The 27,712-nt window shown below is 32.4% G+C and overlaps 2 protein-coding genes across 8 annotated transcripts in view; one reads left to right on the plus strand and one right to left on the minus strand.

The window, feature by feature from the left end:
- LOC143225557 (serine/threonine-protein kinase 26-like) overlaps nucleotides 1-4,257 on the plus strand; it is a 33,803-nt gene extending 29,546 nt beyond the window's left edge. Inside the window, exon 10 of the mRNA XM_076455225.1 lies at nucleotides 4,062-4,257. Within this exon, the coding sequence (XP_076311340.1) occupies nucleotides 4,062-4,113 (52 nt within the window). The 3' untranslated portion in view covers nucleotides 4,114-4,257. The remainder of the gene's footprint in view (nucleotides 1-4,061) is intronic.
- Nucleotides 4,258-6,955: 2,698 nt separating this feature from the next.
- LOC143225556 (uncharacterized) overlaps nucleotides 6,956-27,712 on the minus strand; it is a 51,822-nt gene continuing 31,065 nt past the window's right edge. For 6 of the 7 annotated variants that reach the window (XM_076455220.1, XM_076455218.1, XM_076455223.1 and 3 more), the window contains 5 exons: nucleotides 23,229-23,312; nucleotides 16,631-16,773; nucleotides 16,035-16,188; nucleotides 10,606-10,776; nucleotides 6,956-9,377 (listed from right to left, as the gene is read on the minus strand). In XM_076455220.1, the coding sequence (XP_076311335.1) occupies nucleotides 9,171-9,377; nucleotides 10,606-10,776; nucleotides 16,035-16,188; nucleotides 16,631-16,773; nucleotides 23,229-23,312 (759 nt within the window). In that variant the 3' untranslated portion in view covers nucleotides 6,956-9,170. The remainder of the gene's footprint in view (nucleotides 9,378-10,605; nucleotides 10,777-16,034; nucleotides 16,189-16,630; nucleotides 16,774-23,228; nucleotides 23,313-27,712) is intronic. The other variant, XR_013013921.1, reaches the window with a different exon arrangement.

Consider the following 27,712-nt stretch of genomic DNA (forward strand, 5'->3'; position numbering starts at 1 on the left):
AACGCCCCCACGGCTGAAAGGGCGAGCATGTTTGGCGCGACGGGGATGCGAACCCGCGACGCTCAGATTACGAATCGCACGCCTTAACACGCTTGGCCATGCCAGGCCATTTTATGAAGGATTATGTTGTCTAATGAAAATATACAAGGAAGGAGTTATATTGCCTAGTAAACAAACACTGGGAAAGAATTATTTTATTTTTCACCAGAGGTAAAGTTTAAAGACATTGTGTGACATACAAGTCTATTACATTCCTTGATTGGCCGTACTCTCTCTTGTGAACTGCAGTTTCGCCTCTTCACGGCTCATCAGCACAGACAGGGTCAGCAAACCAAAGAAATATATTTAAGTTACTATATGGTGTATTGAAAAGGACTAAAAACTTTCTAAATCTTATTATGAAAGAACTATTTTTGGCAACAAATGCTAATTAAAGACTGTATTGTCTTATAAATAAGCTTTATTATGAAAACACTGTTGCTCACAGAACAATTAACAATATTTTTATGGTGTAAACGCCTTTTTCCAGATGAAAAGGCCCGGCATGGCCAAGCGTGTTAAGGCGTGCGATTCGTAATCTGAGGGTCGCGGGTTCGCATCCCCGTTGCGCTAAACATGTTCGCCCTTTCACCCGTGGGGGCGTTATAATATTACGGTCAATCCCATTATTCGTTGGTAAAAGAGTAGCCCAAGAGTTGGCGGTGGGTGGTGATGACTAGCTGTCTTCCCTCTAGTCTTACACTGCTAAATTAGGGACGGCTAGCGCAGATAGCCCTCGTGTAGCCTTGGGCGAGTTTCAAACCAAACAATTTCAAGAGTAGATATTGCTAGAGCATTCAGCTGTAGAAATTTTATCTTTATTTGTTAGGAATTGTATAATTCTAAATGAAGCGGTAAAAGAAAAACTTTCAATTATAAAAGTATTTCTAAGTAAGAAATATTGATTAAATAATTAGGAAAAGCTGGTGTATTTTAAGATTGCACAACTTCGTTTTTGCATTTACTAGTCTGTTATTTATCCACAAATAACTGTCTAGGAAAACAATCGAATTTTTATTTTTTTATGGAAATCCAACTTAATTTTATAACTTTCTAAAACTGATCGGTTAAAAGTTTATTAAATTAGTAATTAAATATTACTTACAGTACCGTCTTAATTTAAGTATAATCTAACGGGCCCTCCTTGCTTTTAAGAAAATACCACATAATTTGACAAACTGAATTTATTAGTCATAAAAATTAAAGAAATAAAATGTTTCTGACAAACTGTTTTATTATTATTTTATTATTATAATCGAAACGCGCGTTAGGCCACTGACGGCCATAATTCCTGGGCAACTATCCCTTTTGCCCATTGGATAAAATGGGCCTGTTTATTAAAGCCATTTAGATTAAACACTACCAATGTTAATAAATAACCCTATTCTTGAAAGTTCTAAGCTACGTATCAGAAACTAAAATGATAAGGTCACCCAAAAAAAGTCAGTTTGATTTTTCACTGTTACGTTCATACCTAAAAATTGTATATCTAATCTTTAAATATCGTACACACAATATCTACATGTGTATAGCAAGTCAGAATTTTCGATTTTAAATTAAACTTTATACAGTGCTTGATTCTTTATCTAAAACTACTTTCAATAACAACTAATTGTTCACTTTCATATGTTTAATCAAACAAAAGTTGACGTAATTGCTTCAAAGTTGTTTTATTAACTTACTTTTTCTGAGAAACTTTTCTTGTTCAATTAATATGTAACTATAAAAAGTTTTGTTACTTAACAGTTGAATCCAAAGTACACAGAATACAGCTAATTTGACGTATTGTCTTCCACTGGGGTGTTACTAATTATATTAATTAAACAGATAACTACGATATTGACAAGACTTCGACAGCACATTTTAACTCTTCCAGAATCAAAAAGCGCCAAAATTGCTTTTATAATTCACGTTCTATCTACACTTGGCTAATCTTATAACAGAATTCTAGAAATTTGGAGTTTTGCATTCAATGCGAAAGTAATAACATGGCCTCTCACGCACAATACAATTACCCAACAAAATAGTAGATGCCACCCTTGACGGAGTCTTGCCATAGAGTTACATTTAGCACTAATTTCACGCTTAATTTTGTGAGGATGCATTGAATTCCGAAAAAGAATTCTCCCAACTTTACTGTAAGTTTTGGTGAATATAACACATAGCTCACTGTGATCTTGCTATGAAACAAACAAGTCCCCTATATGCAATCAATCATGGGAAAGTACGTGGTTGCTCCATAGAAGAAAAAAATGTACCACGACTGTAAAAATTACTATTACTAGAAAAGTGAAATATGCTTTAGAACTTAAATTCTGAAATAAAAAAACACACCAAACTACACCCTCATCAAGATCTGTTAAAACGCACATTTATTTGGATGAAATGAATAAACCTAAATACCAGTGTATTTTATCCAACATACATATGCCAATTACAAAATCATCTTGAAACATGATGGGCCATAGCAAGCATTGTATAATTGAAGTAGCTGATAATTTATATATATTTTACTGGAACAGTTTTTCATAGTTTTATGTTAAGTTCCTCTATTTTTTTAATTTGAATAACATTTTATAATATTTACTATTAAATATTCAAAAACTAGTCTATCATACTTGGAAAACTATTATGTTTTTGTAAACAAAAGGTCTAAATTAATAGAAGTTTCACTGTGTCGGTATTTGGGTATTGATGTTGTTAAATACCCAGGAGGGTCAGGTACATTTGACCTCTTCCTCCCTCCCGAACGATTATAGCGTCTGTCTTTAGGGTTTTTTTGTTTGTTTTTTTTTAAAGCTTTGGGCCAGAGTAAAAGTATAACATCATACTCAGGCTTATTTCAGGGCTCAGTCCATGCATGGACGAACAAGAAGTTTTTTTTTTTTCTTCATTTAATTTTTTTTATATATATATATTTTTTTTGTATTTTTCTCCTTTTTCTCGATTGAGAGAATGCTACTACTACTTGTAGTAACACACACAAAAAAGAGAAAAAAAATAAAAAATAATAATGATTAAAAAAGAAAATAATAATTATAATAATAAAAAGAAACAAGGACTAAGTGTCTGGTGCATAGTGGCCAGCTTGTGTTACATTTCTTAAATATGTGTTAAAAGGGGAGAGGTATTTAGGACCATTTACATCATGTACGTGATATCTGTCGAGATCACACATTAAGTCATTTTTATGCCAATTCTTATTGAAATATTTTAGAGAATTATGCAAGAGTCTTTCAGCTATTGTATCTATGTTTGCATACTTGTGCATGAATGTGGTTGAGGTGCTACGTGGTACTTTATATGCTGAAGTTAGTACTGAATTTTGTATACGTTGAAGTTTCTGTACATGTGTGGGTGCTATGTTAATCCAGGCAGATATTATTATACTTTTTGAAAATCACGGTAAACAACTGGCACATTAATAAACAGATCAGTCGTCAAAGCATGCCGTTCAAGGAATGTCTGTATATAGGGTAATAAAACTCTGTACTGAAACACAATTGTCTACTTTAAGATTTTAGATTACATGGAACTATTTCAATATTAATTAACACCCATACGTCATGAATATAATAAAAACACAAGTCCAATTTATCTGTCATTTATCTGTCTAGTTGCTTACAGAACACAAATGCTGTATCGTTTAAGCGTTGACATGCTTCAATGTCATAAAAAGCACGTACTTTATCTTTATTTTTCAGTTTTTACTCAATGTTTGAAAGTATTGCTACAACGTGTTTCAGGTTAACATTAATGCCATTGAGTGATACATGATTGAAAAGTACAACTGATGTTGATCATGCACTCTGATAAAAGTTATAGGATGTCTAAAAAGCTCTTGGCTCCATTACATAAGACAACATCTTGCAGGGAATAACATATAAAATAAAATTACTGATAAAATGCAAAATTTCAAACTTGTAGTTATACGTGATATAACATAAGCTGCTGTAAAATCTCTTGCCATGTCTTAAGCCATTCCACAACTACAGATATCAAGTTGTTTTTCATAAGTACAGGACCACAAAAAGCACTGGGGGAAGCAAAGGAGCTCTCAGAAGAAACGGGTGACTGAAATCCTTTTGCAAGAACAACAGATAGCCTGGTGTGGGTTTGCTATAAGAAAACACACACTCATAAAAATATAAGACAGTTATTCTTATAAAAGTTGTGCTGAACCTACACTTGGTCTGCAGCAAAATTCCTGGTTTATTTGTAAAAAATGGGCTTAGGAACTTACTGAGTCATCTTATTATGTGGTGAGGCAAATGCGTAACAAACTGGAAGTACTTTCATGGAAAATAAGTAAAGTGGCTCAGAAGAGTTTTTTGGAATATGTGTGCAGAACATAATAACATCATTTGTTTCCCAAAACCTAATGTTTAGTCTGCTGTCTTTGTATGGTATATTTAAGTGAACTAAATAACTTGGGAATTATATCAGATATTTGTTCATGATATGAAGTTATGTGATAGTACTATAATGCTTACTAACATTGATATTATGTTAAATAAAATAAAGAAACTTAACAAAAGGAACAATCTGTAGTAAGATACTCAATATAAAAAAAATGTGTACATATGTACACCATGTTAAAGACATAGTTGGACTGCAGGATACAAGACTTTGTACCTGGTCTCAGTTTAGTTTGTTTGAGTTGCTTTGCATTTCTCTCAGTGATTTAGACTTCAAGGAACTTTGTATTTATACCATACAACTGGTACTATCGTGATGTACTCAAAAGACATACTTGAGATTTTAACCTCTAACTACTACCTGAACAATCACTGAAAGACATCACTAATTAAATCCTTACACATGCAATGCTCTCTATGGACTGTAACAGGATACATGTAACCTTAGAGAAATAACAAAAACTTAATAACAACTTAATGAATGTTATGTCTATTTTTGATGTGAGCATCTACACAAATTAAAACAAGGAAATATTTAAAATACATTTAGATTCAATAAAAATACAGGAAGACAAGGAAACCTAGTATATTCATATATCAAACCTTCTCATCTATATTACTTTAGGCTTGTCCAAATCCAATAACTAATTTCAATTTTAAGACCAATAAATTACAACATCATGCTTGTCAAGTATTGTGTAAACCCTTTCTAGTTTACATACACTTCAACATCCCACAGACCTCAAAATCCTAAAACAAATATATAGTACAAAAATGGAGAAATATTCTTTAATGATTAATACATTCACAAATATGAATTTAATATTGTCCTAAACACATTAAACAAAGAAAAATATGATACATAATTACAAATACAAACAGAGATAACCACATAATACTTACCTAAAAACTATTGAATAATGAAGATTATCACATAACTGCTACAAATATAAACCACTGAACACCTAAAAATGCATAAATATTAACCTTTTAACAGGGATTTAGGCATAAACACACATTACCAGAAATCCTTTAACAAAGAAAACTGCATTTAAAATGATCATCTACCTATTTAGGATGTAACAGTGTAGTACACTGTGCAGTAAAACAAAATGCCAATACAGCTTAACAATCTGACCATAATCAACATTTCAAGCTGGTACAAAACCTGGCTTATTCACCGAACTCATCAATATAAGATACAAGATCCTCCTTAACTTCAAAACAAACACTTCAATATTATGACAAAACACAACAACTTAACATCAAATGAAATATATAACCTAAATATCATTTTTCAAAATAGCATTAAGACACTAGATACACAGTAAAATCTTAAATTCTTAACACTGATAATACAAAAACAAGCACACTTAACAAAGTTGTTTCTCTCTCTTAGAGAAAGAAAAATGATAGAAATATCCTATTTATATATATATACCTTTTACTTGTTGTTTTACAACCTCATGAGCATTACCACCAAAACTAATGAAAACTACACACAACATATATAGTTGCATCACTCCTCAGTCAAGAGATAACTTCCCTCGGTAAAATCCTTGAATAGTTTGGCAAATGAACTAGGAAACCACTCTCAGCTGGTTAAATTCCAGATTAATAATGCAAGACAAATGAATTCCAATTGGTCAAAAAGTCAGCTAAGTGTGTAGCCTAAAGGGGTTTATAATTTGTTATTTACAATCATTACTTTTCTCTAAAAACTACCTTTGGAGGCCAAGTAATTCCAGAGGCACATTTATCAAGTAATACGTCTATGGAATTCACATATGATCATGTGAAAAACATCCTTAGAATGTGTATCACTCCATTGTCCATCAATGGCACAATCCTCTAATCAATACTTGTTCAATGGGCAGCATGTTCTCTGTAAAATTGGATCCTACACACATCTAATGACCTAGATTATATATAAATAACCTTAACTTTTGACCATTACAAACAACAACATTTTCATTGAATTTCCTTCGAGAATTTCTTTCAGTTATAAATTCTGTATTGGTAATTGTGTAAATGTCAAAGTTTCACCCCTAAGATGCCACTTTTCATGTTTCACTAGTATACTTACAGCCTCTGCTTTCATGCATCATGGCTGATCCTTGTGCTGAAACAAATTTCCAGAAAACTGTGGTTTTCAAAATATCTCAATCTGCATGAATGAAACTATTCCACCACAACAAAGTAATACACTTGGAATACCATGCTTATATTTGTTATGATATTCAAACTATTAATCAGCTGTTTTGATTATAAGTAACATTATTACTACCTGAAAACCCCAAGTAAAATTCAGTTTTCTTTCAAAAGAAACTTATGTAACCATTACTGTTACCATTCCATCACTACCTGTTGAGTATTTTATTCTTGAAATTGAAACATTCTCTCATAAATATTAAAGAAAATAACATATACACTATATTTTCCAATAATATCTTTCAGGTCAATAACCACAATTGTCTTTACATTAAACAGTCTTAAAATCTACATAAAATCCTTTATTTCCATTCACATGTTGCTTAATAATTGTTTAAGTCATACAGTATTCAAAAATTTCATTGTGTAAAGGTCCAACATTCATTTTCAGGCACTTATAGGTCCATATTCTTTACAGTAGGTATTTGTGACTTGTTAGCAATAAATTTCAACAATTAATGGTAAGCACATCATCAACTTGTTTTAAAATATGTTAAAAACAAGTCAAACTTATGTGAAAAAAAATTGTTGCACTGTTGGTTATCACAGCTGTAACCATAGCTTTAAATAATTGTTCTTCTTCCTCAGAGTTCACACAACCAGATTCATTACTTTAGAACCCAAGACAAGACAAATTATTCTTCTCTACTGTGTTATTATAATACAAGCTATGAAACTCACTTCAGAAATCACCTATTATGGCTCATCTAATTTTCAGGGTTCTACGACATTTTGCAGCCGTAATTTTGCACCTGACTCTTGGCAGCCAACATCAAAATAGAACTTAGTTATTAATTTCCTTCATTCTTACATGTTCAAAATTTTTAACTTTTAACAATATATTTTAATTTTATTTCTATCATTATGTATTTTCACAAATGTTTAAGTGACAAGATACATGTTACAGAGTAATACTGAGTTTATCAGAATACCTGAGTCGATGAGAAAGAAACAGAGAGACTAGTTCACGTGCTGGTAATTATCCTCCAAACATAACATGATCTCAAAGTATCATCTAACCTGCCCTAAGTGGTTCACTGGTAAATCTTAGTGCTCATACTACTAATAATCGGGTTCAACAATGGCAATGGTCACACCATAGATAGCCCATTCAGTAGCTTTCTGCTAAATCAACAAACAAAATGACCGAGCTTATATATTGAGGTTTGAAATTAGCAGTGTAGCTATCACGACCCATCAACCACAAACAAAAATACAAATGTTCATCAGCATTCTCATAAAGGTAATTGTTTTAAACAGTGTGTTAACAATAAATCATAGAAACAATGGATTGAATATAAATTATGTAGCATGAAGACTATAATGTTAATAACTATGATATTAATAATATTATCAAGCGATGAAAACTATGATATTAATAATGCTATTAATATCATAGTCTTCATCATTAGCTAATGTTATTAGTATCATAGTTGATGTAAATACTCAGCTTGGTAATCATCCGCTGCCAATTTTCTTGGGTGTGAAATTGTCTGCTGCCAATGAGCTTGGTTGTCAAATTGTTGGCTGCCAAGAGGTGGATGTGAAATTGCGGCTGCGAAATATCGGGATACCAATTTTTAGTAGGAATAACACAATCACCTATATATATAGATTGCTTGACTGAGGCCTAGAACTTTCTGCAAACTATGCAATGATATAATGTGACAAGTAACATGTTTAAGTAATGTTATATCAATTCACAACTGAACTACACAATAAATGATCCATAAATAGTTATGTAAGAAAACCTGCAACAAATTATCACTTCTAAAAATACTAAAATTAACACATTTTATAACTATTTGAACCATAACTCTAGTATTGAATTTAAATAAAACACCTGTGTATATCTAACATGCATGTTTACCAACATATGAAGCTAAATATTTAGATATGTATATTACCATAAACATTTATTTTCATTATATGATTGTCATATGGAGCAGAGATAACTATGAATTCTGTTACCCAATTTTATGGTGTGTCAACTGTGAGAGAAGCTTTGACATTTTCTGACAAACTTCTATAACGTTTTATGAAGTCTCTCTCCTCTGTGTTACTTTTTCTGATATTTTAACTGATGACTGTGTATTATATCCTCAATTTTAATTATATCAGTAGTTTTAAATTCAGTATTTAAAAACCCAGTTCCAATCACTTTTAAATATGCATATATTAATTGTTTTCCATTGGACAACTAGTATCTGTTCCAATTATCCTACTGACTTTGTTAATAGTGTTTGTTCTTGTTCATTTTCACACTAAGTCTTGAAACAAAGTAATCATCCTTTCATAACTAAATCAAAGGTCATCCTATTGTTGCAGTAATTAGGAACTTGCTGAAGACTAGTATAAGTTATTTATGTATGGATCATTGAAAAAGAAAATCCAGGTAAATATATAACTGCAAATAAATCTAAATAAATTTTGAGCTTTAATAACTTGCAAACAAAAAAATATAAAACATCACAGATTTTTTAAAATATTTCTATACTATAGTTAACAGTAAAACTCACAAACATATTGTGTAATTAAAATGTATGTAATAAAAATAAAGTATAAAAATAAGAACAAATTCTTTACAAATGGAGTGAAATGCATTTGTAAACTAATTAATATCAGTTTTTGTAGCAACATAGAAAACAAAAGAATAAAGCCAACTTTTACAGTAGGGAGAAGGAACTTGGTTGCAGTAGTTGATATTATCTGAAAGAAGAGATGCATGTGAATATGAATATCTAAACATATTTACTTTAATATAAACTTCTACTGAATTAAATGGTTAACAGAAAAAATTCACAAATATAGTTATTACATCAAAGTAAATTATTTTAAATAGCAGGTGCACACTTGTGAAAGGTGACTGAAGAATTAAGAGATGTTTCATTGCTTCCTAATTTCCAGCAACTGGGGCTCACTTATGTAATAATTACTGATTCTGAAATGATGCATGAATTACAAGGGAGAATTTTATGACATTTTCCTTAATGTGTAAAATGATGAATATTTTGCTCAACTTTGAACCTTCTCTTTTAATGGATAAGGTATGAGGTTTTTAAAATGTTAACTTCCAAATTGTTCTACACTTTTTTAATAGCTAAAATGCTGTTTTCTTATGCAAATTTGTTTCATCATTAATTTGGTCAAATGTTTGGAATTAATATTTTAAACCATGTAAAAGCAGTATAGTAAAACTTCTTTAAACCTATAAGGATACTTATAAAACAATTGTGATAACATTTTAACAATTTTAAGAATATGACAGATATATTTTATAATACTGAGTATTACTGGCTAAATGTGGCCGACATTCATTATAAAAACAGCCTGCATCCTTGGGATGACATGATAGATAGCTGAATAAAACTTGGCAATATCTAAAGTCAAGTTAGCTATACAGCATCATGTAGCCATGCTGAAGTTTGGATAGCTTTGTTCAGCTGTCTATAACATCATTTCAATAGTTCATTCCAAAAATGAAGTGAATGTTCATCACATTGAAATGACAGCATACCGTGGTAATCATTTCCAGTGACTATTAATTTGTCTTCCTTGGAGTTTATTTCATAATATCCACTAATATTTATTACTCTATGATAAACTGTATTAATTTTATTGACATTCAAATGCTACAAGAAGCCTACATTTACATATACAAGTACTTTTGAACTCATGACATTTCAAAAATAATGTAACAATTGTAATAAATAATTGTAAAACAGTTAAATTTTTACTATATCAAAATTTTAAAAATTCATAGAAACTTAAATGCTTATTAGAAAATCCACGAATTTTGGTTCTGATTTACATGGCTCTAATAATGCTTATAAATAAGCTTATGCCTCAAGTATTAATATATGGAGAAAAAAACAATAGATTATATATAACAGGTTTAGAAAACAAAAAAGGAAATACAATATTGCTTTATACTTACATAGTATTCTCTTGTTAACAATGGCACGTGATATTCAAACTTTTTAATGCAATACAATAAATAAGAAAAACCAAGCACTACAGTGATGTTGAACATGTTGCTGGCTTGAGTCATTAAAATCCTCCTACTTCCATAACCATTCTTGGCAGAAACAAAAGCACTGAAAGCATCCTGCTTAGCAAACAAAACACATTTTTCAAAACAGATTTTGGGTGCCTTAAAACAGATGTCACAATTCTAGAAATGGAACTATAAAGGTAAAATTTTTTTAAGGTCAATATGCAAAAAAAATGTATACACTAATTTTCTTCATGTGTATAATACTACCAAATTAAAAAAAAAAGTTAAATTTGATAGTTAACACTATAAAAACAAAAATATTATTATGATTACATTTAAATAATTTATGGATACAGAACTTTGAAGGAGTTTAGGAGAAGGCTTAATAAATATTTGAATAAGAAATGGCTATGTTTATGTTTTAGTTTAGTGAATAAAATGGCTTAGATGAATCAACAGGCCTTTTGTTATTCTTAAATTTTATGTTATGTTTAACAATGTATGAATAACGATTACATCTGTGAAATCAAGTTACTGTGTAAAATTAATATGTATTAATTTTTCATGATGGTTTATTAATTATGATTTTGTTTTGCAAAATTTCACTGTACTTTTAAAATCTTGTACTCTTATAAAATTCCTTTGCACAAAAAAGCCAATTCACTTAATAATGCTGTAAGAATACACTTAACAGAAATCATACAAGTAGTCATATGTAATGGACAAAAATCATGACTATAACATCTGTAATTTAACATACCTGGTAAGTTCATAAATAAGTGACATAAAACAAATACATACAAGAAATGTTTTGAAATAGGAAGCTCAAAGGTTTCGTGTTGCATACAACATTAAATATTCATCTCTCTAACATTTGTTTTTACAGTCCCAAGACCACTTTAGGTCACTTTGGCACCTTAGATACTAGTGTATTATTTGTTATTCTCTGATAGATTTTACCTGGTGACACCTATCTTCTCTCCATGTAGCCATCCTTAATTTAGTGGTGAATGGCTAAATAGAAAGTTGCCAACCCTTAGGCTGCTAATTTTACTAACAAACAGTGGAGTGGAATATACAGCACGTTATAACACTCCTATGGCTGAAAGGGTGAGCATTTTTGGAAAGCAGAAAATAAAACCAGCAACCTTTAGTAAATACCCTAACCACCAGGCTCTGTCTAATGTACATCTGTAACAAAAAAGGTCATTACCATATTTCCCATGTAGTTTAGTTCAAATGCTATAAAAATAAAAGATTTTCATTCCAAGAAGGGGAAAAAAATTGTAATGTATTATAAAACATCTTCCTATTTGCAATAGATACTCACCACTCATACCATCCCACCTATCCTCCCTACTTCTGTTACACTTTCTTCTTGCCTTGTGCAAGACTGAAGTTATTTTGAGTTCAAGTGCTTATGGAAAGTTAATGCAGAAGGAGGTTGCATTGCTATCCTATGAGTAAAGGACTATTGTCACATGATGATGTCATAATGTATTGTGCAGTTCATGTTAGATGTGATTTTTAGGTGGGAGTTAGCTCAAGGCTAGTGGTATGCAAGTCTCCCGAGCAGACACATGGGGGATCTTGTTACTGTGTGTGCAGAAGTAAGTGTCTGTGGGAGATATGTTTTCAGGTAAGGAAAATATTAACTTCTGAAATGATAGTTTATGTCTGAATACTGAATAGCAAGATTCCCACATTGAAATAGTGGAGAAACCAGTGCAAATGTTAAACTTAGATAAGTTTACTTCAGAAAGCACTCAATGGGAAAGCCCATGGAGTGTAGCACTTGCTAGCAGGGATTCTGTAGGAGAACACCTGTGAGACTGTGGAAGGCCACATCTCATCTTGTCCAGAGTATACTCTTCTCCCTGAAGAAAACAAAGGGAAAGGAAAAAGAGTCCCAACCATTGTAGGGATGATTAGAATTTGATCATGACTATTTTTGAATCTAAACAGCAATCAGAGTGGGTCAAAATCAAACATGTATGGTGTTGTGAACATGCAAAGCTGAAGGATCTCATATAAATATCAGTGAAAATGAGATGCAAGAGAGTGAAAAAGGTGACAAAATGTTATGGAAAATATGAGCATCAATGTTCACGGAATAATACACCAACTGGAAGAGTTGGAAGACATATTCAGTAAGGGTAGTAAAGCAAGAGGTCCCTAGATGAAGAGGGATCCCAAGGTAGAAACAAATTATGATGGGAACTCAACACTACACAGCCCACTCCAGACATAGAAAACAATCCAGGTCTGAAGAAGCACAAAGGTGAAAAATAGAAGGGAGGACACAGGAGGAACATAAAACTTACCTTTCTGAACAGCTGAAGTTCTACAAAAAAAGCCCAGATGAGATAAAGAAGAAAATAACACCAATGAAAGAGAATGCAAGAAGCATTGATTTCATACACATCTGAACAACAGAGATCACAGGTGAGAAGAATAAGGAATTCTGTTTTAAAAGAAAGTACAATGAACAAGAAGTCAGTTCTATGAACAGGGCATATGTGAGAGCACGTAAAACTACATTTAGATCTTAATCAGGCATGGAAGTCAGAAGAGAGGATCAGTGAAGAAGAAAGAATTAGAAAAAAGTGAAGAGAACATGAAAAAAATTTGGAGATAAAGTGAAAAGTGAAATGTAGTTGACAAAACCACCCAATAACCAAATATAAAGTAGAATGGCAATCCATGGTCAAACAACCATATGAAAAAGGCTCAAAGGTGGACTACAGTAGGATGTCCTAGTGGAAGAAAGTGACAGATGGACCAACATCAAAACACTCACTGCTTCCATTGATAGAAAGTCAGAGTTGAAAAATGACAAGAATGAGATAATAAGGGAACACAATCAGAAAGTCTGGTTCTAAGGTTGACAGATTGTGCAAATTCCAAACATAAAAATAAAGGGATGACACTCCTGTGTAAAAGAAGAGAAGGTTGGAGAAAGAAATAAGAAGAAACACAGTAGAGAAAGAGGGTTCTGGACACCAAGTGACAAGGAGAGGAAACCAGGACTATGCAGGATAAAGAGGTGTCACCAACAGGACAAAAAGGAGTGTTGCATATCAATGAGAGGACACAAGGAAGGAGATGAAGAGGAGGATTAACAAACAGAAAATAGAAGAGACCAGTATCGCCTGAGAGCATAGACTGACAGAGTCAAATGATGAGAACATGGGGATCAGAAGAGAGAAAGTTTGGCACTGAAAATAGTAGCACATGACAAGCTATGAGACATACTCTATGGAAATGAGTCCAAAACAGCAGGTCCAATGTATGAAAGTAAAAAGACCTAGAATGGGTATCCCTACCCTAATGGTTTACGTCTTACAACTGATGAATTGTCAGAGTTAATCATAACCATTCCACAAGAAGAGAAGGAGCAAGGCTAATGGCAGGATAAATCTGAGCTGATAGATGGAAGTACAAGTTAAAAAAAAAGCTTTTTGTGAGGGGAAGTGCAGTATCATATTTGAATTCTATGCATACTCGAATGAAAGTTGGTAACTACCTTTAAATATTTATATCAGCTAAGTTTTAACTAGTGGGCATTAAAAACATATTTAGGTCTAATTAAAATTTTAAGTATGTACTTTTGAAAGTACTAGTTAATGATATAAGAGAAATTTTAATGTAACACAAAAGGAAAATATTAACTGGTCAAATAATTTAGTTCAAATAAACATGTTCATAAATTTATTGCTTTAATAAAAGCCATATTACAAGTACAATAAAAGAATATGGCCACAGTATTCAAACAGACATTTTCAACTTAGTAAGTGTGCATACATTTGGCATTATGTTTATTCATACAATGAGAATTAGTTAGTCTGGCATATAATGTAGCATTGAACTGGACAAGTAGTGTTTTGCAAAAAACAGCAAAAATGAAAAAACAGTATACTGAAGAAAGTTTAAGGGTTTGATTACTTGAGCTCAAACAGCCATGTAGATAGACCATGAAACACAAATTTCTGAGGTAATCAACACATATTTTGTATTATGTGTTTAACTTTTAGCATATCTTAATCTGTTGTGAATATTATTTTCCTAGATCAATTGATTCTCTCTATATGTGGTTTTTCATAATTATATATATATATAGTCATCCACAAAACTAATGTTAACACTGATATTAAAATACAAAAGAGTAACTTCCTTTTGTGAACACTGGAATTTTCAAGCAATTCTTCTGAGATACACTGGAGCTGTAGCATTATAAGCTAGCTTTTTTAAGGATTATTTTTCTTTTTTGCACTGAAGAAGCAAGCCTATAATCTATAATACTTATAAGCTACATGTAAAATAAAAATAAGTGTACATTGATTTTAAATAATTGGGGAGGCCTCATTTCCAACATTTATATCATCAGTTTTTCATATAATCTATAACTTGATGATAACACTAATTTTCCAAGTGACTTAAGTAATAACTTTCCTGTACTAAAAATGTATTTCAAATAAAAACTTACTGCCTCCCATAAAAATAGCTATTCTCGTTCAGTGTTGCCCTCTGTATGCAAACATTTTTCATATGACACAAAGTTTCAGCTCTCACCTATCCCAAGATAAGCATGGTCCAACTGCATCTCACATGCAAATCATCAAGTTTTGGTAAAAAATGGAAGCACTCATTTTCAGTGGGAAAGAAAGTGTGGGAAGTGTGAGAGGAGATATGTATCTATCAGAAATATATTTTTAATATAGGAAAATTATAACTTCTGATACAGTAAATTACCTCCTCTCACATAAAACTACATTGGGTAGGTAGAGAGACTGGTGTGAGGAAAAGAACAAAGCGTCCTTCAAAAATCTCCTGAGGACACCCTAAAATAGGAGATCCTCATAGTAGAAAATCATACATGGGTGCCTGCACCATTTTTTACCAGATATACTCTTTGCCCAGTGTGGAAAGGGATGTTGTAGACATGAGCAGAAGCTGGGAGGAGCACATCCAAAAGAAAGAGATAAATAGTTGGATAGGGATCTGAACCACACAATATTGTAATCTTAATCTCATAGCTTTGTGCTTAATTACAAACAAACAATAAAAATTCCTTTGAAGTTTTCCAGTTCTTAGAACTTTAATTTTCATTTATCATACTTCTTATAAAACAGGAGAATTTCTCTGTTGTATAAAATTGTCTATTAACTACAAAGAAATTATATAAAGGTTCACTATACCTATGAAAGGTTCTTTATCTTATCTACTAGAGTTAATTTCAAACACCAACAAATGAGACGTTAAAATTACAGTTAGTTGTGTATTGCATTACATGAATATTTAAACTTTTTTACATATAATGTGATAATATATATACCTTATATACACATAAAATTTAAACATGTGCATACCGGTATCAGAAGTCCAAAAGATATAACTGTTACTCCAGTAATAAAAGCATCCATGTTGAGAAGACATGTTAATTTTAAAGCAAAAACAACAACTGTAAAACTAGTAGCAGATATCCATACAAGGCACATCAGCAGAGAAAGGCAAAACCATTTCCTGATGAGAAGATGCTTTAACTGTATTATTTTTGATAAATAATAACAATAAATCTTATCATGAACAAAGGACACTGTAAACATTATAGAATTCAATACAAGCATAAATAAGTATACCTATTTTATAAAGTTTATAATAATGTAATTTCTAAATTTGCAAATTGTATAGTATTTTAGGTAACATCCAAAAAGAAGAGTAATATTTATATTCACAAAGAAGCATCAGACTACGTTATTTAATTTTAAAAACATTAAACCAACTTTACATAATTATGTTGTTATACCCTTATATTTTCCTAAGAAATACCATGTCTGTAGGTTCATTCATTCCACATTAACTTCTGGCATGATATTTTCTGAAGTTAAGCATTCAAATAGATTTTACCTATATTAACTTTACTTGTATGATTAATAATAAATTAGACAAACAATATTTCACTGACCTTTTGGATTCTTGGGAACAGTTGGGTATGGTAAGCCAAAACAAAAATAGGAAAGGTAGGCATATGACCCGAAACATTCTCCTAATACTCCACTTAAATGTTTGTGATTGCACTGAACTTTCTGATAGTTGGTTATCTGTAACCTTTAATAAAAATGAACTTGTGAAAAGGTGAGAAAAAAATGTTAATCCACATTTCAGTTTAAAGTGTTCTTGTGGTATTTTTGATAATTAATACTGGAGGAAAGTTAACACTCTCCTACAATGAAAATGTATTTCTGATAAACAGTTACCTCTTTTCACAGAATATCTTTTCTTGATAATTACTGCCCTCTATAGGTACAAATTTTTGCTAACCACCAGCTTTGCACTTCCACCTACTTCCACATATTTCATTTGGTAGAGCTGCATTGTAGCATGAAAATTAGCATGTACATCCCTCTAATAACAGGAGTGCAACACACCCTCCTAATATAGCTGATTCCCTCCATTCTGAGATTAAGCAAAAAATAAGCACTGGAGGTGAGGAGAATAGAAAAGAAATGTGGGAGAAGATAGGTGTCAGTCATAAATACATTTTCAGTTCAAGAAAATGTAAACGTCTCTCACATAATACCTAAAATTCCACATTGAAAAGGCGAAAGGACTGGTGAAAATTATCTTGATGGGCAGCTTTCAAAAAATGTCTGAAGACAGTCCATGGAGTGTCCAACATCAATGGATGGGATCACACCCATGGGAAACTGCATTGCACCTGTACCATGTATACTTCTCACTGGTTGTGAAGAAACATGCCACAAAACAATGAATGCACCAATGGTGTAAAGTGGCTATGGTGTGTCAGGCTGTAACAATTGAGTCAACTGCAATCAAAAACCTGGTGGCACCAGAAATGGCACATCTGAACAACAGTAAAATAAGATCTAGTACACAACCAACATCAGCCACTTGAGAATTTGACACCTAGGTAATGGTGCAAAAATGGCTGATGGCCACTTGAGAATTTGACACCTAGGTAATGATACAAAAGTGGAATGCAATGCAAAGGCTCAATTCCAGTCCAAAAAAAAGGCTTGGGAATGTATTCTGTAGTCTGCAGTCGAAGAAAGGTCCCAACCACATGTGTGAGGACTATGTTGGATGGTTCAGCTCCAACCAACACCAGCAAGCACAAAAACTACCATCCAGATTGCAGCAAGAAGGAGGGTTCCCAGTCAGAGAGTAAACTCCATATAATGGATTCATTGACACTGTAACCATACAGAACTTGGAATTGTACACCAGGTTTGTGGTAAGAAGATACTACACACTAACTACACCAGCAGAACACCTCAGCCCTACTCTCAAATTAGTGGGATTAAGCATTCTCAAGATCCACCATAATCCACCATCCCAGTGACTAGAAGCTGGAAAGTGGTAAGAAATCCCTTACTCCACTAGAAGAGGGGTAAAAAGTGTGCTAAGGATTCTGGAGAAATCCATCACCAGAGAAAGTGCAATTGGTGACTGCAGAACCCTATACCAAAAACCTGAAGTATTCAACCAACAATGAAAGGATGGGAAGCAATCCCCTTCCTGCTTTACTTACAATAGTCTATAACTTCATAAGGTCTGGGATGGTAATATTCATTACACAATATAATACAAGGATGAATCTACTACTGGTTTTGTAGAACATCCAATCTCAGCAGTGGGTGTTATAGACCTTAAAGATAATACAGCATATATTTCAATGCACATCTAGAATCAAACCCCCTGGAAAGTGACATCCAGGAGAAGCAGGATGGGAAATCATCAACCAAGAAGTAAACACAGGCACCACTCACCACAGAGTGGAATCCAAACCAAAGCACAGGATTACTGTAAGAGAAAAGGAAAACTAATCTGCTCATGGTTGAACTGAGGAATGTAAGATGGTGACAGGAGGCAGACAGTACCTAGTTGAGGAAAAGATGGCCAAATGATTTAGATAATGGGTGACAACAGTGTGTGACATGGTTCACATGCCAACCTGGATGATCTCCTGCAACAAACGATGGAAATAAACACCAAGAAACTTAGTGAGGTGTCAAATCTGATGAAAGAAGACCTGTAAAAGAGGACAAGCATTGGAGAACAAGAAAAAACATGCCAAACTGATAAGCTGGCAAACCCAACCTGTTAGTGCAATTGGAGAAAGATCATGCAAGGAATAAGGATTACAGTGGATACAAAATTGAAAACATGATAGACAGTAATGAGTAATATATTAATATGTAGACTTGTTGCTGGAATTCATTATGAGGGCCCAGGCAAGTGTGAAGTTTTGATGAAAGTTTTGCTCAAAACTATTTATCTATTTTGTATCATGCAATGTTTCAAGTGTCTTCAGTGCCAAATGATAATTTGTATTAGTTAGAAGCAGTCCTAGCTAAATCACCTTTGTGGAATGAGAATCTTGTGCATTTAAAAATAAAGTTGTAACTTCAGATTTCTTTCAGATTCCATTATATGCAGTTTTATCCAAATATATAACAATGTTCTATGGCTTACTGTTTAATTAATGATATAATCCTTTGAATGTATTTGCACGTGTGAGTGTTAGATACCAATTCAAATATTGCACAAAGTTACACAGTATTGTATAAAGGAGGTAAGGGTCCATACGCTGGATCAGATCCACATGAGATTGAGACTGTTACAAGAAATATTGTCATTATCACAAAGCAGACACAAGAAACTTTAAAGATTTGGATTGTTCCTCTTTGTTTGTTTGTTTTTTATTCAAACTACGGCTGGCTGTATTCACCCCAAAGTCGGTAAGCAACTGTTTAAGTTTTGTTGATCATAAACAAAAATATTGATTTTTGTGGGAATTTCCCCGATTCACCATGTGGGTTTGGATCTAATAATAAAATTTGCAATTTTGTTTGTAAACAATACTTTTATGTTCAATGAACTGTAATCTGAGAAAGCAGGTGTCGATGCTATTCTGAATTCTTCATAGATTGACATGTTTTCAATTCAATTCTGCATTTATAACTACTTCACTTTGATATGTTTTATGTGGCCTTTATGTGTTTTATATATGAGCTATAGGAAGATATGTTGTTCTTGCTAACCAGATCAAGTTGTGTATCATGCTAATTAAATGTTTTGTCATATTGTATACTTTCAATTGTTATTTTCTTCATTATAGTTGAAGGTCACTTATTACTTGCTATTTAATAAAAAAATCAGTAATACAACACTTGGGTTGAGTTATTGGATCAGAATACATCACACAAGACAGTGAGCAATTACAGCAAGAGAGAGGAAGGAAAAAGATAAAATATAGGGATGGGAACAGGACAAATCTGGAACAGCTGAGTAGTGAGGAAGAACAGGGAAGTATGCTGTCAAGCAGCCTCTACATGGTCCTCCAATGAATCTGTGACAAAAACAGAGTAACACAGAATGATGTCATAAGTAAACCATGTAAATATGTGAGGGGTAAATGAACAAGAATTAAAAGTATATCTCACTCAAAAGATCCCAACAACAATGGAGATAGGTGTGGAAGGAAAGGGTAAAACAAAACAAATGTACCAATATGAAGAAAAGGATAAAAAATGTATCTATAAAAACAACCCTCAGGGAAACGATGGAAAGCCTTGAGAGGAGCTGCATGGATTAGATGCAATGAAAAAGGATGGTAAAGGTTAAAAATGAAGATGGGAGAATGAATGAATGTATTGGGATCTGAATCCCAAACCTGAATTAAAAGTTTCAAATCTTGAGAATCAAAGAATAAAGCTGCAGAGCAATGGTATGTTAAAGCATGAGACTTGAAAGTACAGAGAGGATGAGATATGTTGAACCCCAAATGCATCTGCTCCATAAAATAATTAGCATGTTCCCCAATATTAGGAGAATAGAAATAACCATATAATCAAAGGAAGAGATATCTTGAAAAAGGAAAGGGGAGGGATCAAAAGGCATGGGAAAAAATGGCAAAAGGTAACAAACTTGTGTCACCAAGTCCAGGAATGTAGATGAAGGCTGAAGAATAACCAGAATGTATGAGATTACATGGTATTGGAATAAGGTGAAAAAAATGCCATAAAAATCTTAATCTTCCTGACCAGCTTCCTCCAGGAGTGGGAAAAATCTGCTCAAGAACTAGGAGAGCTCAAAAGCTGCATGAAAGACTTGAATTCACAGTGGACAAGAACCAAAACTTCTTTTGCATATCAAGTCATCCCGAAGCCACAGTGCCAGCAGGGTGTGAGCTATGGTATCACTAAATGTAGAAGCCATGGTAATAGTAAAATAAGAATTCATGTTAAATATAAATGGGTCACACAATACTCAGTTGAACACTTTTGTTTTTTAAAATTTGTTAATATTGTTACAAACAAGCTCCTGGTATGTTAAAAAACTGAATAATTTCCTGATGTTTACAGAATAAATTGATCAACAATTTGGCCAAAAGACTTCCATGAGAACAAAACAAAACTGTCAAATTATTCTTAGTTTATTTTCAAGTGCAGTTTTAGCTATGTTTGTATTTTGAATGTTACCATGCAACAGTTGCATTGGTTTATAACTTCAGCAACATTTACATTTATTTTAGTATGTATTGCTTAGTATGTTGTGAATTGTTATAAATTTGTTTTTGTGTTTACAGTATACAAGAGAAAACTAATATGTTGCTGACGAGATTTCTTTTTCTAATAAATGCATCATTTTTAAAGAAAAAGACCATTATTAATAGTAACTTGCAAACAAAGTAAAACTGCAAATGTACCTGATACTGAACACAGCTAATTAAGTAAACTTTTCTTATGCTCTTAATAAGATTAGAATACATTATTTTTTCATTTGGATATTCTTTCTGTTAACATTATTTTCAGTAATAATTTCACTAAATCTCACAATGTTTAGCCAGCTTAGAATAATTAGGTTAGTCCTAAATACATATATCAAACTAAAAACGCAAAACAATCTTGAGAATAAAATTAAAAAGTAATCAATTTATTAAACATTCTAACCAACAGTGTTAATAAAATGATAGAGTGTAACTTATGGAATACTCAAACACTACTAGTTGACTTCACATACTGTCGCAAATTTAATGATCATTGTAAAATGTGACATCAATATAAATGAACATAAGAAAAGATTTAAACAGTTCTCTCTAAAAATGTTCTGTGACCAATTAAAATACATTAAATAGCTCAGACAGTGTAATTTTATAAAAATTTGATATCTGAGATAAATTACTATGACATGCTACTGTTTACACATGAAGACAAGTAACAGGACATTACTAACAGTAGAGCAAAAAACTAATATTTATTAAGACACAAAAGAATAAATAAAAAATTAAATAAATAACTGACTCACACAATAAATAACTAGAATATTTGTTCTGTTATTAAAATATATAAATTATACAAATAAAAAGGTTAAACATACTATAAAGAGCATCTAACACAACTTCCTCAATTTTAACTATTCTGTATCACTTAATAAAATCCATACTGCAGGAAACAAAAAGCAATAAATAGTTATTCTGCTAATGATCTACTGAACTAATATTAATGATAAGATTAGTAATTGTTACAGATGTACAGTGGCAGATTTAAGATTATGTGGGCTAAAGGGTTAATAATTTTTGTGGGCCCTACATCCTATGTAAATTTACATAGAATAAAATTATCAATTGGCCCCCATTAAAACCATGAGCCCTCTCTAGCCCCTACCTAAATATGCCACTGCATACGTAGTACTATTTTCTTATAACAGTTTACATGAAAGATTTATGATGTTACAAATAATACTTTAAATGACAAAATTTTCATCATCTTACAAGTCTTAAGAGGAAGATATTATAATAGTGGTGATATTTTGGGCTAAAGACAATCTACTTAAAATACATATATTTTTAGTTGTAATGCTCAAAATTAATGTAAATTAGCCATTTTGCTTACAATCTACTAAAACAGACTAAAGTACTACTGCATCAGACAATTTCTTCAAATGATATTAACATTTTTGTATTACAACCTACTAATTTAAGAATAAAATCTGAGTGTTAATTTTCTTTTCTTATAAAGTTTAATTCTGTTTACAGGTAGCACACAATTAACTGATAATATTGTAAATTCCTATAAAAGAACCATTCTGTAGAGAAGTATATACTGTTATAAATAATGCAAAAGAAATAAGATTTTTATAAAAAATGTGTTATTAAATTATTGGACTAATATGTATGGAATTTTATAACATGAATAACACAACATTACTAATAACAACACCAGTTTCATATATTAACAAAAGTTGCCAACTTGTGCAAAATGAACCAGGTTATTTATTACTCAGCAGGTACAGCCTTACTGTTTTATCCTTAATCAGGTTAAAATCCAACTTTAAGTGACTGTCTTTGTATGTAATCATGTGGAATGTTGGTAAACTAAACCTTGTTTTCCCACACAATAATCAATGTGATTCTAAAGATTGACCTGTCCTCTTGCTGAATGTTATTTAGTAATAACCAGATAAAATAACTTATTTTGACAACAACAATAAAAAATTGCATATTCAAACAATGTATTAGAACTCTACAAAGACATTACCTGATCTTCTATAAGTTTCACATCTTTGTCAAGAAGGTACTTCAGCAAAGTTCTATAATATCCACTAGACTGAGTATCTTGTTTCTTGTTAAAAAATAAGAGAAAAATTATTTAAGTATCTAAGCTTGATAATCTGCTTTTTTAACATGTTGCACTTGATGACTTTTTATCTTAGGTATGCTTCAAGGAACCATTTACAAATGAGATTAAAATCTCTACAATGACATGTTCAAATATTTAAACTTCTAACTTGCTCATAAACATTCTAAAATATATAACTAGTCACTTCATCATATCTAAACTTATATTTCATAAAATCATATTTAAACTTCTAACTTGCTCATAAACATTCTAAAATATATAACTAGTCACTTCATCATATTAGTTACTCAAATATCATGAAAAAATCACATTTTACTCATTTCTCTAAATTATGCTTTAATATTTTAATTTAGATGCTTTGTATTCTTTGCCACAGGTAGTTTTGATATAACTACTGATAATGAATGACATTTAAAAAAATTTCTTAATGATTAAATTTGATGTAATGACTCAAATTACTTTGGGATTAAGAGAAAAATATTGCAGTAATATAAAACTACCATAGAATTAATTAGTGACTCTCTTAGTTTGCTGGTTTACAGCTTGTACCATAACTACAAGTTGAAATTTAACAAGAGAAAAGAATTGTGTTATTTGCTAGTTAGGCCTATTGCTCAATGAGCTTGTAAAACTTGCAATAGATGAAATAAAATGTTGTTTTTCATTAATACTGAATTATCAAGAAGATTCTCCTAAGCAATAGACATTCTTACAATACTCATGTCAGAAGTGGGATTACTTGAATAAAATAAAATAGAATGTAGGCTGAACTTTTCATTCAACATAAATACATGCGCTTAAATTGAGACTAAACATGTGCTGGAAATGATGATAATGTAAAAAAGAAAAACAGAAAGAAACGAAGTATAAAAGAAGATTTAGAAAAAGTGGCAACAGATTAAAAGAAGAATAAAGAGAAATTTACAGAAAATTAAAAATTCCAAGCAAAATAAAAGAGACAGAAAGTTAAAATAAAATTGACATGTAAGACATGGGAATTTAATGTGCAGAAAGATTAAAACAGTACAAAAAGACATTAATGAAGTAAAAAGGCAAGTACAGAGAGATTATAACAACAAAAATGATGAAGCTAGAATAGAAAAATTAAACCCATGACAAAGGTAATGGGGCATGTATTGAAGTATGTCAACACTGGATTAAGACATTTAGAAACTCATCTGGCAAATATAAGGATTAAACCAGCCACAGCTCCTTCTGTATCCAGCAAAAAATTCCAAAATCAAATACTATGAGAAATAAGAGAAATCGTCTGGTAATTAAAGTATGTTGACAAATGTAGACTAATTTCAAGTATTTTGAAAGAGAACTAAAGTATCTTCAGGAAATGCTGGGCATGGAAAATTAGTTCAAACTACACATTACTGCCAAGAAACATAAAGCAAAAACAAAACCAAAAAAATATATAGAGTATTTGGAAAGGACAAGGATAAAAAAATGGGTAAAAGGCCCATACTAAGTGAATTAATGCTAACCCTTTCAGCATTTGTACATGATGAAATTTCAATAACTTTTCCAAATCTTTGCATAGCCTCAAAATCTAAATTCCAAGCACCTTTACTTAATAAGGAGTTAAATTTTATTTGGAAATTTAATATTTCAGTTACTTGAAAATTTATTTCCAGTTGATACTCACTTCTACACACAGAATAGCTTCATTCCTTGTATGCCTGTCTATGAGACTTGTGTGCCACTAGCCTTAAACTAACTCTCATCTAAAAATCATGTACTTAACATCCACTGTGATAATGCACAATGACATCATATAATGATTGCCTTCCTCCAATAGTAGTGTCACACAACCTTCCTTTGTAGTAACTCCCCTTCAATACTTGTGTTTGAAATAACTTCATTCTCAGACAAGGCAACAAGAAAATACACTGGAAGTGGGAGGAAATGTGAAAAGGTGTGAAGTAGTGAGTATCTATAAAAATACATTTCTAGAATAGCTAGAGTCCCACACTGAAATGATAGAGGGGATCAGTGCAAAAAATTAAACAGAGATGAACTTCTTTCAGAGAGCACCCAAAGGAAAATCAATGGAGTGTGACAACCATTTACAAACCAGCAGCAGCAGCCCCATAGAGACACACCCACAGGAGATCACTAAGGCATAATTCTTCATTCAGAGGGATAAGGAAAGAAAAACAAAAGAATCCCAGATGTTGTAGGAATGGATGAAATTAGATCACGATCACCCGAGCATTTGGACACATAGTCAATGATCCAGTAAGTGTTGTATGGTTAGAGAATGATCAGGCCATACAGTGTGTGCTTACCTCAAGTAAAGAGATTTTTACTGCATGAGTAATGTACACTAACTATTTGAGGAGTGACCCACACTACACAAACAGTGTCAATGGCACTCTACTTCCAACTAATGCTGTGTAAAATAAAAAACTCTCCAATGTTCACTATCACAGCAGCTGGGAAATGGTAAATAGCAAAAGTCGCCTATGCTCCACTTGAAGAAGGGGGGCTTTCAATGGGAGGATATAGAAAGATACCCACACCTACTCCAGGTGTTGACAGAAAGGTTTTACTGAAGACAGTCAAGTATGTTAATACAAAACCTTATTTTTAAAAGTGAGCAAACACAAGCCATAGAAGTGAACAAACACTTCCCTGGTGCTGGGTTTTTTCACGATAGTCCATGGAATGTTATGGTCTGGATTAGGTAACTGAGTAGAGTGCATACCATGAGGAGACCTCTAGTGGTTTTGTAGAACGCCCATCTTAAGTGTTGACACTGGCAATGCTTTTGCAAGTGCATTTGAGTGTTTCACACCATTTCTGACCAAACGTAGATTTTTTGAAATAAGTATTCCTCTCAAGGTAGCACAAGCCATTTAGCAGGATCCAACAAAGATGAAAATGGGACTGAAAAAGAAACATTTACTAGATGACATGTAGTTATATGGAAGAACAGTGACTTGAATTAATCAAATTTTTCTACAAGATGAAACAGCTAAAAGGAAATGGTTGTGTTTGTGTTCATCCATATGCCAGTCTGAAGGATCCTGTCCAAAGATTAGTGGAAATGAGATAAGATGCAAAAGAGTGATAAAGTTAATGAGTCTAATGTAAAAGACCAATCACCCTTCTGAATAGTCAAATTGTAAGAAAGAAATGTCTAGTTTGGAAGAAAAAAGAAGTAAGCCCTGTGAAAGGGAGCATAGGAAGCAATCATGACATAGACATTTGAGCAAAGGTGGTCAAAGACAAGAAGAAGAAAAAATTGTTTTCAAAAAAAGATGAGATAATGTACACAAAATTAATGGCCTGAATAAAACCTGTGGGAGAATGCATAAATCATGTAAAAGTCCTAGTCAGGTATGGGAATTGGATGAGAAGGTTGGTGAAGAAAGAAGAATTGGAAAAAAGTGAAGAGGATAGGAGAGGAATAAAACAGACAACAAAGGGAAAAGAAAAATGTATGAAAAAGTTGCCCAGAAACTAGCAATAGGGAGAACAGGCAATCCAGGGTTGAACCATGTAAAAATGGTTGTAAAGTGAGCCATGGTATGATAACCCAAAAAAAAAGGGAGAGGTGGATGGACCAATATTGAAAAGCCCAGCACTTCAGTTGATAGGCAAACAGAAACAAATGACTACTGGAATAGAACAAGAAAAAGATTACATGATTACATCCCTCTGGTTAATGGACTGGACAAGTTCTACATGTGAATAGGAAGGACCAACACACCTGGGAAAGATAGAAAGAAATGACAAGTAAAAGAGAACTGGAATTGGACAGAAGGAAGTCTGGATGCTAATTGATGGAACAGAGGAAATTAGGGCTGTGCCAGCCAAAGAAGCTTCATCAACAGAGCCAAAGAATGAGTGTTAAGGACAAAAGAAGGGCATACAAAAACATGTGAGACTAGTTCTGGCTGAAATAATTGGTCAGCAGAGGTTGAAAGATGAGGTACTGGATACTAGAAGAGGGGAAATATGGTGTTGAAAGTGTGGAAGGCATCAATTAAATGTGTGCTTAAGGGAAAACAAACCCAATGAAAACATTAAGGATGGATAGACCACTCTGTGGTTAGAACCCTGTTTGGCTGAAAGAAGCAAAGAGCTATCAAGTTCAGAACTGCAGGTACATGACAAGCCATGAGACAAATCTGATGGGAATAAGCCCAGAAGAGCATGTCCAACACAAAAAAGCAAAGACCTCCGGAATGAGTTGATGTAAAAATCAAGAAATCATCCAAGTGATAATGACGAACTGATTCACAACAAAAGGGAGGAAATGTTCAATGAATGGCAAGAAATTCAAGGATATTATCATGCATTAAATGCTCAAAGTCATTTAGTTGTTTAGAGATGGCCCTTCAGCTTGACAGAGAGACATCTGTAAA

Source organism: Tachypleus tridentatus, chromosome 9 (genome assembly GCF_004210375.1).
Source record: "Tachypleus tridentatus isolate NWPU-2018 chromosome 9, ASM421037v1, whole genome shotgun sequence".
Classification (NCBI taxonomy): domain Eukaryota; kingdom Metazoa; phylum Arthropoda; class Merostomata; order Xiphosura; family Limulidae; genus Tachypleus; species Tachypleus tridentatus.